Genomic DNA, 17,813 nt, shown 5'->3' with positions numbered 1-17,813 from the left:
TCCTCGTCTGTCGAAGATGGTTAGACTGTTGCTAGGCTTTCTATCCAGTAAATATAAACTCGATATAAAAAAAAAAAGGAAATTTTGTGTGGAATATATATATATATATATAGGATCGCATATCAATGCCGCCTGAAAAGAGGGAAATTTCAGGCGGCATTGATATTTGATCCCTCTCTCTCTCTCTCTCTCTCTCTCTCTCTCTCTCTCTCTCTCTATATATATATATATATATATATATATATATACAGGGATCGAATATCAATGCCGCCTGAGAAAAAGGAAATTTCGTGTGGAAAATGGTTAGACTGTTGCTAGGCTTTCTATCCAGTAAATATGAAGGGTATGCTTATCACATGAAATTCTAAATGGTTATGTAAAGTCACATATTGATATAGTGTTAATGTCAGAGAATGTTGCAGAGCTACCTGAATATATGTAATATGTATACTCAAAAAAGAAGAATGAAGTCCGATAGGTAATTTAATAAATTAGATTTTGAATTTGTTTTTTAATAATTATAAATTTAAGTTCTTTTAATATCACTAAAAAATTATATGATTGTTAATTTTAGGATTTGTGGGATTAATTAAAATATATATAAGTTGACTTGAATATTCATTTTAATTTTAAAAAAAAAAGAAAGAATAAAATGTTTAAAAAGGATACATGAAGATCGAAATAAGCAAAGAGAAGCATGAGAAATTTACGCAAGGATAAGAATGTGTTTGATTAGAAATATCAATGAAATAAGCAAAATTAAAGAAATATATGCAAAAACTTTTGGAAAAGGAAATTCTTGTGCTTCACTTTCAATAGAGAAAGAAAACTGAAATAAATAGATGAATTGTGTTGTGGAGTATTTGTTAAAAGTGTTTTTAATTAAAAATATATTAAAAATAATTTTATTTTATCCTAACTATTTCATGTCCTGCGCTAGGAAATTAGTTTTTTTTTTTTTTGTATAATGTTATATTTGTATCAATTAATATGTACTTCAATTCCATGATTGTATGATTAAATTTTAAATTAACAGTTTGTTTGGTACTGTAATTATTTTTTTAAGTGTATTTTATCTGAATATATTTAAATAATATTTTTTTATGTTTTTAAAATTTATTTTCAGCACCAATATTTTAAAAACATAAAACACTAATAATTTTTTTAAAAAAATCAAAATTTTTAAAAAACACATAGCCAGCTGCTTTCCTAAACACGTTCTAACAAAGAATCAAAACCATATGATATTCTGTTATTCTTTTCCTAGTGACGGGACCTAGAAAATCTTTTTCCTTTTGATCCATTACTGGCCAAGCCTGCTGAAAATTATATTTTAAAACTATTTTCAAATAAATTAATTTGTGCATAGAAAATATTTGAAATAAAATAAAAATAAATTTTGACATCCATGTTTTATCAGTTAAAAAAATAATTCATATAATGAGTGGATGATATTTTTTACAACTCGCCATAATAAATTTCCTATTTTAAAAAAGTTGAATGATAACTGTAGTATTGCTGTTACATACGAAAAGAAAATATATTATAAAAATGGAAAATACATTAATAATATCTAGAATTAAACTATCAAACTATAATGGAAATGGATTATAGTGTATTAGATTGAAATAAAATACATAATCCGTGTATTTGACAATGGTGTCTTGATATACATGCATACAAGTGGAAGAAATATATAAGAAAAAAAGGATCCTAAAGTTTACGGACTAATTTGTCAAAATTATTAGTGTAGGGACTGTTTTGTGTTCTGGTATCAATTCTTAGGACTGAAGTAAAATTTTGAACAAGACAAAAAATAAAATAAAATAAAACAAAATAAGAATCCGACGGAGAAACTGTTTCATTCTATGTAGCACTGTATCATGCTCCCAGGACTAATTCCAAAACATATGGAGGCAATATCTTAGCAAGGAAGATATCAAACATGACTGAAATAGAAAAGCTTGCACCGCTAGTCTTAAAGACTTCTATGTCATGAGAGCTCCTTGCTGTAAAATAATATAAATCATATTCCATGTAAAAACTTAAGTTACTAACTATCTCGAGCACGTCCCTGTTCAAGCTACTTAGCCATGAACGAGATAAAGTTGTTGAAGATCATAAATAAAGCAAAACATTTATGGGGGGGCAAGAAAAGGAAGGGCATCGTTATTCGGTGTTTATGCAACAACAACAACCTATAGAGAACAATACCCTTTCTGAAAAAATACACTGTTCTAACTTAGTGTACAATCTAGATTGGCCAACAAATGTATTATTTGGAAATGGTAAATGAGTACAAGAATAGCTCTTGCTGAGTATAATCTGTTCAAGTATACATGAAAGAGAGGGGAAGGGGATGGATGCAAACTTTAAAGAAAGATTATCACACGGCCCCAACCCATCGAGTTGATTTTAAAGCTTACACTGAAACCAGATGCAGGAATTGAACTTGCGATCTTCCACCACACTAAATCAATTCAGTGGCTCACTGATCTCAAGGAGCTCATTACAGAGCCCTGTAAAAACAGAGGAATCAGTTTCAATGGGTCTGAACTTGATGAGAGCCGAAGGAACCAAATCTTCAGCATCAAGTGTAGTGGCTCTCTCTCCCACTGAAGGAGTACGAGGGATAACCCTCCGTTTGACTGCAACAGGATGTAACAGCTCGAACTCCAAACCAGGTTCTTTAAGTGCTGCGCTCACAAACTGAAAGTAAACAACTTCACATCATATTTAACTAATAGAGACAAGTAGATTTCTGTATTAGTTCTAAAATTATAGCTGCAACATAATGCACAGAAGTGGCTGGTTAAGAATAAAGCTCGTTTGAAGCAAATTTTCTGAAAACCATAAATATAATTGATGTTAAGTAGTAAGTTCTCTTTTCTTGGGAAGACAATGTTTCATCGTGATGAACAAATGGCAATTTAGAACACTTTGTGAAAAGAGTTGGGGCAAACATTGGACCTATTATTTTAAAATGAAAGGGAAATAATACAGTAAGCTAGGAAGCATGAAAGAGATTTCAAAAAATCAGATGATAGATCATTATAGTCAAGAAAAATGAGAAGGAAGGGTTATCAGCTAAAGGAATTCAACAAGAAAAAAGAAACAGTGTAAAAGGTTGCTTGAAATAATTACAAGTCAAACACCACAAAATTCAATAAATCCAATCACAAGTTCCAGAAGAGTAGACCAGGAAAGATTGTGGGAGAGCTGAACGGATTATCCCATCCTTCACATGATTGCAGCATTAAAATTGCAGAGTAGGAGCTTTAAACATGAGCTTTTTTCCATGCAATTACTGAAGCATTTCATTGAGGCACAATTCAAAAAATTTCCAGGAATGAACTTCATCAACAAAACTGTTTTTGGATAGAATACTATTTTTATTTCTTTTGACCATTACAGAGATACATATTAGAACTTCTTGAGATGTTTCATCACCTGATTTTCAAAGGGATAGCGCAATCAGAATATTGTAATCTTCTTCTGTTTCTATAGATAAATATTTTCCAGTCGATAAGCACTGTTGGCATTAACAAGAAAAAATTGACCTTTCCCGTTTAACTATGAAGTCTCACTTAAAGAAAATGTTGCCTCTTGATACAAAGAGTGTTGTCGTTTTCATTGCTAACCATGAATGAAACAACTATAAAATCAGATAAAAGCAGTTAAGATGACTAACCTTGTAGAGAGTAGTTGTTGATTCCCAAGGAGCAAAGACACCTTGAAGAACCACTCCATCAGGAAATTGGATGCGAATTATAGTCCTTTTGTATCTCTTCCTACCAGCTTTTGCTTGCTTTTCTTTGTAAGACTTGGGGATCAAAAGCTGAGATTCTGCAATCTTCTTCTTCCTCATATCAGCTTCTCTTTTTAGCTCTTCAGCGGAGAGGCTGTAAAATGAATCTGGCAGCTCAATTCTTGCTGCTACATTTTCAGGGACAGAAAAGAAGACCCTTATCTAACAAAACCGAATAAATGGATTAGAATGCTGTATAGACTACATAGACAATTTGAAGACATTATTCATAGGCGGGGTGCCCCATGAAAATACATATAAAATATGGCTACACAAAGTTTAGACACCACATTACCAATGGACACATTCAATAAATGAGAAGAAACAGTAGAGAGTGCTGCCATTGGAAGGCAAGGAATCATAATTTCAGACCCTCCATTGACTTTCATAAGCTTACAATTACATGACATCTTAAACTACTGATAAGCGACCATGGGAAAACACCAGAAAGCATGTCCCAAGGCACAGTAAACCCTTGATGCTCCTTCTCATTGGAGGAGAAGTAGCAACCAATAAACTAGATGACAATGCGTTCTTAAAGGAAGCAAATTGAAGTAAAGAAATCGAGAAAAGGCAGTGGGATGGGGGGTTTGACAGATTCCTAGTCACAGGCAGCAATCCTCCACAAATCTAAGCTCACATGTGACATGTTTCCATTCCTTATGCATGTTGATTCAACAAATGCAGAAAACTCACACGAATCTAAGTTGGATAAGAATTAGCTTGTTCAATCAATCTTACATGTGATAGACATTATTTATGTTTCATAAATATCTTTAGTCAAACCTTCACATAAGAACCTGTTATAATAATGAACTAAATAATGCTTGAATGTGCCAGAGAAAGGGCATCCCTGAGTTGAACATCTTTTGTCATCTTTAATGCACAGCTATATAACTAGTTTTGAACCAACGCTTTCATTCGAAGTATTGCTCTGCTTCTGGGGTTTAAATGATTCGAGTTCTCTGCTTCTGGGGTTTAAATGATTCGAGTTCAACTAAAACATAAATAATCCAATTTCTAGAAGTCTATCACAGAAAGATTTTGGAATTCTTGCAAAGAGTTTCTACGAAAGCAAGAAAAAGATACCAAAAATTTTAAGAACGCAAAAACGAAGAAGGAAAAATCATAATTTATCAAGCAAAAACTGTCATCATACCTGCCTGTCAACCTTCTTTGGCTCAACCTGTTCCTCTGTCTCAGCTGGAGCATCAGATGGCTTAGCCTCGGCCCTGGGCTCTTCCTGCTCCTCCTTCCTAGGTTCTAATAATCCTATCACCTTATTAATCAAACCAATTCTCTCCTCTTTAGGAGCTTCCTCCAAGATGGCCCACATTTCTCCACCCTCCTCCTTCAATCCAAACCCTACAATCTCCAATAACTCGACCCCTCCAGCAACCTCAGTCACTGCCTCTCTTATCTTTGGATTCGCCATTCTAATCCTCCTAAATTTTGCATTCGCAGGCTCCTTGACAATATTCCTCAACAGTCTAAGCACAACCTCCACCGATCCCTGCAGCGGCTTTCCTGACAAGTATGCACTAACACAAGTCTCCAATTCACTCCCACTAGAATCTTCTACCGCACTATCATCACCAACGACACGATCATTGCTTTCAACTGCAATATTAGCATTACTGTTATTGACACAGGTTTCTACATGTATAGAGACCTCTTCTTCTGATTGATACGACTGCCCACAAATTGGGCACTCAAACACATTCAACGAGTATCCATTTTGAGATCTTTTGCTAGTGGTGATCAATGAGTCAAATGGGTCGAGGCCATTCGTGGTTTTGTTGGCAGGAGTGGGTTTGTTTTGATCAAGATTGGATCTTTTTTCAAGCAAAGGCTTGGAATTTGAAGAAGAAGTAAGTGAGGAAGATGGGTTTGGCTTGGGCTTCGAATTATTTGAATTAACAGGTTGAGAATAACGGGCATGGAGAGGATTAGTAGGTCCGGATGATGATTGAGAAGGAGTGGAACCACCACCGCCCAAGACACGACCTTGGCCCTTGAATTTAGAAGGAGAAGATGAAGAAGAGACTTTCTTCATGAAACCCTTGAACTTGTCTTTCATGTCATCCATTCTTTATTTCTTTCTATTTGGTTGATCCAAATCAACGAACAGGGAAACCAGGAACTGTTAATAAAGATGCAAGGAAAGAAGAGATATCTGGAAGATCCAAGGTATAATGAAATAGAAAAACTTAAAAAGGGAAAAGGGTTGACTTTCGACTTAGGGAGCTCAGAGGAGGAGGAGATGAGGTCAGAAGAGCGATGGGATTTGGTGTTTTTGGCCGTTGGATTGAGAATTCAGAATATTCGATGGTTTATTGATTTACAGCGCAGAGCCTCGTTCCACAAGGTGGAGTGAGTTTCCGCGTTAAGTAATCAATCTCCAGAGTTATGCCACGTCAGCTAGGGGATACCAAAACGGCAATGCATTACCAAAACTGCCTGCAGCATTGCCGTTTTAGCAAAGATTTTTCTCTCTTTTTTCGGGGCTTGAACATTTTTTTTTTTTTTTTGAGTTTATTTTAATTGTGAATTTTTCATTTTTGGAGCACCAAAAGGAGGGCAGATCTCGTTAACTTTTTGTTCGTTTTTCCCCTCTACACATCACCTTTGTGATAATTATGTACAGTTTGATCAATAATTCCATTAATCAAAGCCCATATTTGTCGAACAAGACCACATACCGAGCTTCTCGATTTGGATTTGCAATATCATAAGCATCGTAGTCATGATCCATGGATCAACAAGCATAGCCCATCTTGGTCTAGAAAGTAATTACAAATGTCTATCCTAAAAACTTCTGGACTAAATCTAGCTTTTATGGTTGTGTATTGGGTTGAGATGTATGGGCTTGGATATCTTTTTTGTATGTAATCTTGGCTGATTTTTAAAAACAAGATTTTTATTGAAATATAGAACCTTTTAATGCTTGAATTAATAAAGGTAGAAGAAGAAGATAATGTGCATAAAAAATAAATAGAATGAACAGATATGAGGTCATAAATTTGTCTGGCTTAAATTTCCTCGACTTAGAATATACCTTGGTTAAAATTATCTAGCTTAGGTATTTTGTTAAGCTTGGCTTAAATTAGCTGGATTAGCTTGAAATTGGCTTTCTTTTTTTAAATAATAACCAAGTTATTTATAGACCTTGATTACTTTAACTTATTTTGACGAGTGTAGTACCTCAGTGTGTATTGAAGGTGCATTATTGATGGAAAGTTAGCATTGTCATGGGTTGTTGTGTTTGCATGTGACATTGGAGAAGAAATGCGAATAAAAAATAACCAGCGGCCAAAAAAGTGATTTCTTATCTATATAGAAAAATAAATGTACGGATCCTGGAATTTGACAAAATACATTAAGGTGTATCCAACATATATTAGATAACTCGCGATGAAGATATCTGGATGGAGTGGGAACCTTTTATGCCTGGACATGGCCCAAGCATTGGGATGGGGGACTCTTTGATGCTCGAGCACACTTTCAAGTGCCCTTAAACTTGGGCTTGGCCCAGGCATGAGAAATGTTTTATTTATTTATGTATCATCTTTTGTTATTTAGACCAAACTAGATTTGTGGGTCCGCGTTACACCGCTGTCTGTAATATATTTTTATCAATACAAAAAAGATTCTTGGGCAACGTAAATGTATTTAAAAAAGTAAATAAAAAACAACTCAATGCATAGACCCGACTGAGTTAAAAAAACAGATATAATCTAATCAGATAATAAAATAAATGACACCAACATTTAATTGACCAATTTTTTTTTTTTTTTTTAAAAAGGGGAATCATAGAAACCTGCAAAAAAAGAACGATCATCAAAACAAAAAAAGTGACGAAACTAAGATTTCAACCAGACAAATGGAAAAAAAATTGGAAAAAGAATGGGAAAAAAACCTGACCTGATCCAACATAAACAAGCATGTCGAATATGCAAATAAGCCAGCATAATGCAAAGGAAAGAAAGTTGAAGTCGAGGTCCAATTCTATAGCAAATCAAATATATATGGAAGAAATTAAAAAATAAAATTAATAATAAAAATACAACAAATAAGACAGGCTAACCAAACTTTGTAGCCCAAATTATATAAATGAAATAACCTAATAGAAGGCAAATAAAAAAAGATTGCCAAGCTCAATTCCAAAAACAGAGAATGAACTTGTAAAAAAAATAAAAATTATCTTAAATAAAATAAATAATAAAAAAATGAGAAATAATTATGAAAGACAAAAAAAAAATATTTTTATAAATTATTCCTAGTAAAAAAATTATATATAAAAAAAAAACTTGTTTCAAACCTTAATGAATAACAACTTGAACATCTTATTTGAATGGGCAGATGTCGCTACTGATATTCACAAATGCATAATTTCGAGCAGCTTTGCTTTAACCACACAACACCCATCGCCCGAGGCTCAAAACTCAAGAGAAGCACCCAAATAAATGGTAAAATTTGGGCTGAAAGGATGCAAAATTGACTAACATGGGAGCTGTGCTTGATGGGTAATGCGAATTGGCTTTGATGATACTGAGTACTGATGATAGATCTGCTACTGGAGGGTTATTTTGGCCTTGTAGAGATGAATTTCAAGACAAGTGAGAGATTATGAACATCACAATAGTAGAAGATCGGCTTCAACAAACCCGTCACTAAACAGGATGCTAGTTAAATTGTCACATTGCCAAACAAACTCTGACACCCACCGATCACAGACCCAAACTAACTTAAAATCTACTCCTCTGCACCAAGAAGACCACCACAACCACCTCTCCTTATAAACTGGTACCAATTCCCTCTTCTGATCTGCTCCTCCAGCCCCCAGCCACTGCCTGCCACTAAGAATTCACATATCCCATCACCATTGCAAGTGATGAAACATCAAGCCGATACAAGTTGCAACGATGACAAAACTAAAACGAATTCCAAAGCCAAAGATGACCATGCGAGAGAGCACATGTGAAGAAAAGGTTGCCTCGGAGCCAAACGAACAATATTTCCAACGATGAGAAGGAACGGAGTCGCTGTGAGTGTACATTTGACGAGTTCAGAGTAGAAAAGGTAAAAATCTTTGGATCTCATCATCATTTTCCTGGCTGGCCATTATTTTTGTATGGTGATGGTTGTCTGAGATAGGGATCAGAAGAGACTAATATAGCTATTGGTCAGAACAAGCAACAGCTTGCATCAAGTTCACAATCAGAGTTTTGACATGGCAATTGCATGACTAAAATCGAAAACCCACGCGTGTCCTCTTCTCCTACCCTAATATACTACAGATTCATCCGCATTAATCAGAAGAAAGAAGCAGATAATAAAACTGCCTAATACAGATTTCACAATCTCATCAATTTACACTTTCACAAAACACAATCCATATTCTGATCAAAATTGGAACGAATTCGACACGCAGGAAAAAAACTCCCAAAATGATTAAGGAAAAGTTGCGTATTAATAAGTCTTGACATCCAAATCAAACATAGTTACTACCTACACGAGAAAAATAACTGAATTGAAAACGCCAATTAAAGTCTCATTTAATAGTAGTGATCCATGAAAATAGAAAACAAAATCCATTTATATCCATCACCATCATCATCACTTACTCCTTGCTCTTGAGCCTCTCGACGCGCTGATTCAATTGCTCGATCTTCACAACAAGATGAGTGACCGAGTAAAGAAGCCAGTAGAAAATTAGAGCAGCACCGATCAACAACGCATTCCTCTGGCTTTTCATAATAGATTTCTGGTGACGGAGGTGCTCGGTTGGAGAGCAGGACTCGCCCTCGCAGGTCGGCCTCGTCTCATACTTCCAGTATATATCCATCAGCAGAAACAGGCAAAACGGAACCACCGACATAAACGGCTTCAGCAGATTGCGCGTCACCGCGAGCAGTCCCTTGCGCAGTCCGTCAAGGCCTGGGATGGTCAAGAGAAGGACCATGATTGCCTCTGCGCCTGCGGCATAGCCTAGTACTACCCACTCAAGTGCCATTAATGCTTGGAAACCCTAATAGATCTGAATCCGATTGGGATTATTTATTACAGTGGGCATGATTATGGGTTCCACTGTTCGCAGAACACTTTTTTTTTTTTTTGTTTCTTCTGGAGTAAGGTTTAAGAATTAAAATGTGAACTTGTTGGCGATGGTCAGAGAGATAAGGCTCAACCACAGTTTTAACCAAACACCTAAAAGTATTTTTTCTTTTTTTTTTACAACACATCTAAATAGAGGGGCAAATACTACGGTGCACCTAGGAAATAGATAAAGTAAAATTCTTAGTCCTTAGATCAAAGTGAAGAAAAATTTTAAACCAGCCACAATAAAAATAATTTGAAGATATCATAACTCATTCAAATAGATTTTAAAACACAAAAAAAATTCTTCCCTCTTGTTTCTTTGATAATTTTCGCTAATCCTTTTTATTCTTGTTGGATAATTGAAATGTATTCATTCCCACTGATTATGATTTATTTTTATTTTTCTAAAATTCATAAATTCCATTCCAAACTCTTTGAGCTTGGATAAAATAACAGCCCAGCTCTTTTAAGTCCAGTTTCGGATAAAAATCCAGTTTTACAGGTACAATTACATTTTAAATCATATTTTTTCTACACCATCAGTGAATAAAGGCTCATTATATTTTCATATGAGATACAGTATGTAAAAATCTTTTAAAAACATCATATTTCTATTAATATTAATATATATATAAGAAATACTTTTTCTTATTAAAACTATTAAGAAAATATCGTATTTTAACCACTACTTTTCATAAAAAGTTTCGAAGGTTATAAACAAATCATGAATTTTTCATCCATAAAAAAATTTAAAATCTCTATTATCTATTACATGTTTATTTTTAAAATATCTCTGTATAATATTATTGTATTTTCTTAAAAAAATACTTACTTAAGTATTGAATAAGCTCTAAATTTACACATAAAAATATATTTTGTAAGTATCAAACACCCATCTTCAGCTACTTTGACTAAAACAAATTAATTAAATTATTAAAATTAAAAAATTAACTAATTATTAAAATTATAAGCTTTATTCTTCAACTACTTAATTTTATAAGACATCACGAGTAAGTCGACTTTTATTTTCCTTGTATATTTTTTACGACTTGATAACCATTTCAAAAAACTCTGAAAGGAGTAAACATGAAGTCAATGTTTTTTTTTTCTTGCAAACTTGTATAAAAGAATCAATTACAAAATCATTTATAACGAATAAAAAATCCTCGTAGCAATCCAAAGGCCTTTATATCATGTACTTGTGAATCTCGTAGCTGATTTTCTCAAGCATTTTCAAAAATCAGATGCCGTTCTAGAATATTCAGTGAATGGGATTATAAAATCCGTTGCAAGAAGCATTTTTTTTATTATTATTTCTTCTAATTTCATAACGAGTGCAGTTGTAACACATCATGAGTATTTTTCATTGCAAAATGTCATGAAGATCATTTTAGATTATTTTATATTTATTGGAATTTTAAAGTAAAATTATGAATCTAGTCAATATATTTTTAGTTTGTTTGGAAGAAAAGTTATGATTGTAATTATAATTGTTTTTAAAGTGCTTTTTATGCTGAAATATATCAAAAAAAATATTTTAAAAAAATTATTTTTAAAATCAACATCTCAAAACGATAAAAAATTACTTTTTAATAAAAAATTATTTTTTAAAAAACACAGGTTGATTTGTGTTTTTAAATGGGCTCTAAATATAATGGACATGAAAAAATATCAACCTCTATAACCCTGGATTATTTTACCCAAGTATTTGTTTTTACATTTATCTTGTATTCTAAAAAATATTTCTTTTTATACTATTTCATCTACATTAGATTTTTTTTTTATCCTCGTCATTCATGATATTATATCACCAAGTAGATATTTAAATTTAATATATTTTGTTAAAAAAAATACCAATACATACATGACCGTTATGAAATTGGTCAAAAATATTCTGGAAAATTGACTTTGGAATCTAATTCCTTAGACAAACACGTATGAGAGAGATCGAAGCTTTTAAAATTCTCTCACTCCTCGGCCAGATAATCTTCACTGGAATTTAGAAGCGTAGAATTCGAAATACATTTTGTAAATCTTCAAATTAAAAACTGAAAGCCCATTGATTAGCAACTTTTCAGCTCTAAAAAATAAATTTAAATTTATCCATATTAATATTAAAAATAAAAAAAAAATTATTTTAATTCATTTAATTATTCAGAGATAAATACAAAACAGGGAGTAAGGAGGGAGGACGGGCCGCTGACAAGATTTTGATAGATCTAACGGCTATCCCCTCCGCCTAATTTTCAGGAGCTGTGCTCCCACTATTTTCAGGGAGCATCGGAACACGCCCCCTGTTTCGTATGGTAATCAAGCATATAAATAATCAGAAGCTTCCAGTACTATCTTCGTAATCAAAATTTCCTTCGATTGTTCTAGAGCTTAGCTGAGGTAAGGTAAATAATTAGATTTCCCCTGCACAGCAGTTCAGTGATTCGGAGCATCCAAATACGCCTCGCATCCTTGGGGACTCGTGTGTTAATTAATTCTCTTTATTATTATTTCTTAGAGAAGAAATATTAATGTTCTTTATTGGGTTTAATCCATGTTTTAGGCGTCCCCGTACGAAGTTTAAACTATTTCAATTTGATTCCTGGTACGAAGTTTGAAATGAAATACATAATATAAACTGAAACTATTGCTAAAAAAATAAAAAATAAAAAAGGTTCTATTTAACTTTGAAAGTGATAAGATATATGTTTTAAAAATGTTTTTAAAATAATTTTATAATTTTTTTTTATTTTAAATTAATTTTTTTAATGTTTTCAAATTATTTTAATGTATTAATATTAAAAATAAAATTTAAAAACAATCTTTAAGACATTTCTAAACATTTGATAAGCATCGAGGACAATAAAATAGAGAAGAAGATGGAAAACCTAATTTAATTTGAAAGTTCTTTCTAAACAAGAAAGCATTTTCTCATCACGTCATAGGAAGCATGGGCAGTTTTTTTATTATTGTTTTTTTTTTTTACCCGAACTAGACGGAATTGTCGTTGCAGCCTCGTAGGAAATCAAGTCCAGGTCCGGACCTTGATTGATGCTGATGGAGTCAACCATCACGAGCCATCCTCGCTAGACGCCATAATTATTAACCGTTTTAAAAATATTGGAAAGGGAAAGAATAAAGCCCTGACCAGAGCTTCTCATAATCCCAATTCAAGAGATGCGACTTGTTTATTAGCAGAGCAACCGGTCATTTTCTTCTTTAGCTACCTGGTGCTACTCTATGGTGCAATACACTTTGACAAAAATTGGAAGGTAAAAAAAAAAGGGAAGAAATTTCAAATAAAAAAAATACAAATGAAATGAAGCTGCGTCGGCGAAGAAAGAAAGCCCTCTCTTACGCAAATTCTCCTCAAAGCAACAACCACTCCCTCGCCCTGTCTCTCTCTCTCTCTCTCTCTCTCTCTCTCTCTCTCACTCACTCACACAAAAACATCGCTACAATTGCCAACAATCAATTCTCCATATACTCGCACCCCTTACTACCTATCAAAGCAAACCCAGAGACATGTCTAGGACATTAAGGATGGCACCTCTTATCTCCCTTCTAATAATCGCACTTCTTACAACCCCAGCAATTTCCTCCGTAGACACTTTTGTCTACGGTGTCTGTTCACAAGTAAAATACACACCGGGTTCTCCTTACGAGTCCAACGTCAACTCGCTGCTTACCTCCCTTGTTAACTCGGCCACGCTCACCATCTACAACAACTTCACCATCAAGTCCCCAACATCACAGGACACCCTTTACGGTCTCTTCCAGTGCCGGGGAGACCTCTCCAATGGTGACTGTGCTAGCTGTGTAGCTCGTGCAGTGAGTCAACTCGGCACTCTTTGCCTTGACTCGGCCGGTGGCGCCTTGCAGCTTGATGGGTGTTTCGTAAAATACGATAACACGACGTTTCTTGGTGTGGAAGACAAGACGGAGGTGTTGAAGAAATGTGGGCCGTTGATTGCGTATGATTCCGATGAGCTGAACAGGCGCGATGCGGTGATGGATTACCTGGGGACTTGTGATGGGTCCTACAAGCCTTTCAGAATTGGTGGGTCCGGGGATATTTCTGCTGTGGCGCAGTGCGTACAAGATTTGAGTGCGAGCGAGTGTCAGGATTGTTTGTCTGAGGTGGTCGGACGGCTGAAAACTTACTGTGGGGCCGCTGCCTCGGGGGACCTGTACTTGGCCAAGTGTTATGTTCGGTTCTCCAAAGCTGGGGCCCACTCCCACGGCGGATATGGTAAGCTGTTGCGCCACCGGCCGGCTGGGTGGTGGTTTAAGGTTTTTTGTTTTTGGCTAAATGTTTCTTGGTTTAAATTAATGAGTAATTAGTGAAAATCCCCATCTTGAATGATCTTGAATTTTACCTAATTTATACACCATGGCAAACCTAACCTGTGAGACTGGTGCTGTAGTTTTGCATGGTTATTTGGGTAAATTTCAAATTGTTCAGGGTGTTTTTTTTTCCCACGTTTTTTTTCCTTTTTTTATTTATTTTGTTTTGGTTTCCCCCTTCTGTGTGTGTGTGTTTAAGAGTGGGAAGTCTGATATGTTTGTCACTTGTCTGGCTAATGATGTTTGGTGTACTAATTTATATGATGATGAGACTGCCTTGGTGTGATCCGATTTCTTGACGCAAATTCAAGGTGAATGTGGAAGTGTCTATGAAGATTCTGGAGCAAAGTTTATTGAATTTTAGCATTTCTTTATTCCTAGAGTGGATAATTTCAAATTTTTTGATGGATACTTAATGCTTGAATGCTTTTTCACTGAATGATTTGGTAGTGGTTTTAATCATGGGTTTGACATCAATCCCGTATTTATATTTATATACTGTTAAAGATTTGATGGATTTGGAGGTCAAAACCCAAAAGGGAGAATCTCATAATCCTGAAGTATATTTGCTTTGTTAAAGTTGTTGCACACATGTTCATAAAGAAAAAGCCCTCTAAAGTTCTCAGTTACCACACCATGATATAATCAAGGCCCCACTTCTAAATTAATGCCTAACTAGTATTCAAGAAAGAATCCAATGCAAATGAAGTTATTATGGCCTTAGTTCACAGTATTTCTTCCCAGGTGTTTGAGATTTTATAAAGGGGGAGCAAAGCATATTTTTACTCAAATAATGTTGAGATTATTACTGCTACAATTTCCAAAATGAATTGGACGTGCTGTTCTTGAAAATACTAGCATAATGAATCTTGTTTGACAACTAAGTTGAAGTAATCAATAAATCCTCTCTCCTAATTATGCAGAATGTAGCAAAAATCATTCACATATAATTAGGTTTCTCTTTATTGAGATGATCATTTAGCAACTTATAATTTGTAATTGATAGCAAGACACAGCGATTACCTAGGATTGCTAACTATCCTGTCATTGTGCAAGGATAGTGAGATGGTATCTAATTGTTTGATTTTTACTTTCTGCAGTAGATCACGACGAAAATGATGAGGTCGAGAAGACACTTGCAATTTTAGTAGGACTTATTGCTGGGGTTGCATTGCTCATTGTATTCCTTGCTTTCTTAAGAAAAGCTTGTGGAAAAGGAAAATGTAAGCTACTTGTTTATCTTTCTTTTCATCTTTATAGTTCTCTTTACTGTGTTCCTTGAACGTTGTCAAAACTTTTCAAATTTTTTAGGTTTAGAAATTGCCAATACTCGTATTATATACGTGACATCTTTCAATACGCAGGTGGTAAATAATTGAATCGAAGAAAATATGATGATTCAGGAAATGGCATTTCTCCCTTAACCCCTCTGGTAACTTGCTTTGCATTATGTGTGGCTCAATTGCTTCCCCTTTGTTTTTGTGGTCTTGATTTCTCTCTCCCCTCTTTTTAAAGTTTCTTTCAAATTTCTCCTAAAGAAGGCTTGGAAGGGTAGATATGAAGATGCCCATGGAAACAGGTACCTTGAAACAAGTGAAAATAAAGGTTGCAATAAGGTGAAAAAGCCCAAGGATTCCACTCTCTCCTTACACCCACTTTAGTCTTACAACGTTACTTTAATGTTAGTCCTGTCTCTAATTGTTTTGTATAAATTGAGACACTTTTGTGAAAGTGCTCTTTGAAATGCTGTAGTCAGTGCCTTTGTTGGGTGATATTAGAGCTTTATAGTTTGTTTTCATCCAGATGTTGTATTCACAAGACTTGTTAAATTTTGTGTCAATTCAATGTTCACTTTCCTTTATCTGCAACAAATCCTACTTGTTTTGCTGTTAAAATCCTCTTTATTTCCTGTCATGTGTACTAAGCAAACTGTTTCCTTCTTTTCTTTTCTTTTATCACAAGCAAACTGATTTGGGTACAATAGAATATGTGGGACTAATACCAAGATAGAGTTTAACAGATGATCACTATACTTGAATATTTACACTTTCAGATAAACTAATGCCTTTTTTTTTCTTGTTTGTCCATGGAATGGTTGATTTTGGTATTTGGAACTGTTGTTTTGAATGCCATCAAGCCATGCTTTTTTTTTCTCCCCCCTGGCAATTGAAAGCTTAGCAGTTGCAGTTAAGTTGGGGGATTTGATGGAAGTGCCTAATGATGCAAGGCAACTTAAGCTTGTCTAGATCCGAAGAATACTGTTCATGAAATTTTAGCACTTTCTCATGATATCATCATCATAATGATTAGGACAATATTCTTAGAAATTTCCCTATAACTTATCAAACTAATTGAGGCCTAATCAGTGAATTAAATTGGACAATTGGTTTGTTAAAGAATCAATAATGAGGATCATGCATGATACCAGTGGGTGATGAGATTCATGAATAGGGCAGAGTCTTGTCTCTCTCTCCTCCATTATCCCTGGCTTTTAAATTTGGAGTTTTTTGTAAGGCGTGGCTGTGCCCAATCTAGTCCTTCACACCATTACTTTAGTTTTCTTTAACACGCTTGGATACAAATTAAGATTCGCTCTATCTCTCTCTCCATACCCCTGTATGATTGAGTGGATTATACCATATATAATGAATTGCAACCCCTGTCACTAGTTTTTTTTTAAACCCTTGTTTCCTGAACTTTTTCCCTTCTCCTCTTACGAGAAAAACACGGAAATGAAGGCCTGGATGCCTCGATGGCCTTTAATAAAGGAAACATGAATGGATCAACTAAATTGACTTGAGGTGTAGCAAATTTTTTTTTTTTTTTTTTTGGGGGGGGGGGGGTGATTAGAGAACTGCATACCATAAAGCTCGAATAATAAACTCGTGAATTTCCTTGCATTAGGATTCATTTTCAGCTATCCTAAAAAGGGATTCTCATTTTCAGCCTCAGCTCAACGCGCAAATATGTCATTCTTGTGACAGCTTGTGTTCTATCATTTGCTCATAAGTTTCTGTCCTTCACATAATACAATTTTCCTTTTTTTTTTTGGAAAGAAAGAAAAGAACAAAATCTCATCATAGTTTAGCGCCACTCCGTGAAGGTCCCAGCATTTGGCCCCCCGAAACTTTCTTTATCAAACAAAGACGAGAATTTGTTCTCTTAGAAGCCACTTGTTCCGCAATGGAAATGGTGTTATTAAATCCTTCGTAATTGCTCCAGTTAGAAGGAGGATCTTGTTTTTCTTGGGAAGCTTACCGTGTTTTGTTACCAGGAATGATCTGCTTGCTGTTTATCAAATTCAAAACGCTAGGGCACGGTATGCTCCAGATCTCCGAATTAAGGTTTTTTTTTAAAAAAAAACTAGGATGGTAATCAAATGTTCCACACCAAAATCCAAAATCTGCAAGCCATCCACGGCTAATTACCGTAACCAATTTTTCAGTCTCTTATGGTCAACATGCGCAGCCTATACACTAATAATTGCTTCATGTGCAAAAGGGTGACAATGACAAAGAAGCTGCTGGGAACCCTATTGTTCGCTTTCATTAGGTGATTGATTTGT

At 34.6% G+C, this 17,813-nt stretch overlaps 3 protein-coding genes across 7 annotated transcripts; 1 reads left to right on the top strand and 2 right to left on the bottom strand.

Annotated features, from left to right (window-relative positions):
* Window positions 1–2,108: 2,108 nt before the first annotated feature.
* Window positions 2,109–6,169, bottom strand: LOC118054179 (plant UBX domain-containing protein 2). Of its 2 annotated transcripts, none has more exons than XM_035065672.2 (3): window positions 4,968–6,169; window positions 3,692–3,970; window positions 2,109–2,696 (listed from the first exon to the last, which is right to left on the bottom strand). In XM_035065672.2, exons 1-3 carry the CDS (start codon window positions 5,895–5,897, stop codon window positions 2,481–2,483), a joined length of 1,425 nt encoding a protein of 474 aa, XP_034921563.1. In that variant the 5' UTR covers window positions 5,898–6,169; the 3' UTR covers window positions 2,109–2,480. The 2 variants fall into 2 exon arrangements, with proteins under 2 accessions (XP_034921563.1, XP_034921556.1); XM_035065665.2 differs by having other exon boundaries at window positions 2,109–2,709; window positions 4,968–6,166.
* A 3,072-nt stretch (window positions 6,170–9,241) lies between these two features.
* On the bottom strand, window positions 9,242–9,863 carry LOC118054173 (uncharacterized). Its single transcript, XM_035065651.2, has one exon. The coding sequence runs from the start codon at window positions 9,822–9,824 to the stop codon at window positions 9,432–9,434; it is 393 nt and encodes a 130-aa protein (XP_034921542.1). The 5' UTR covers window positions 9,825–9,863; the 3' UTR covers window positions 9,242–9,431.
* Window positions 9,864–13,136: 3,273 nt separating this feature from the next.
* Window positions 13,137–16,120, top strand: LOC118054108 (plasmodesmata-located protein 6). 4 transcript variants are annotated; one of them, XR_012170457.1, is made up of 4 exons: window positions 13,142–14,153; window positions 15,349–15,471; window positions 15,613–15,680; window positions 15,787–16,120. XR_012170457.1 is itself a non-coding variant. In XM_035065562.2 (3 exons), the coding sequence occupies exons 1-3, from the start codon at window positions 13,427–13,429 to the stop codon at window positions 15,621–15,623; spliced, it is 861 nt and encodes a 286-aa protein (XP_034921453.1). In that variant the 5' UTR covers window positions 13,143–13,426; the 3' UTR covers window positions 15,624–16,120. The 4 variants fall into 4 exon arrangements, 2 of the variants coding, with proteins under 2 accessions (XP_034921446.1, XP_034921453.1); XR_004688471.2 differs by having other exon boundaries at window positions 13,143–14,153; window positions 15,764–16,120; XM_035065562.2 differs by having other exon boundaries at window positions 13,143–14,153; window positions 15,613–16,120.
* Window positions 16,121–17,813: the final 1,693 nt, after the last annotated feature.

The sequence above is a fragment of the Populus alba genome, chromosome 8 (assembly GCF_005239225.2).
Source record: "Populus alba chromosome 8, ASM523922v2, whole genome shotgun sequence".
In the NCBI taxonomy this organism is placed as follows: domain Eukaryota; kingdom Viridiplantae; phylum Streptophyta; class Magnoliopsida; order Malpighiales; family Salicaceae; genus Populus; species Populus alba.
The sequence above is the reverse complement of the archived record's forward strand: the minus strand, read 5'-3'. Positions and strand labels throughout refer to the sequence as shown.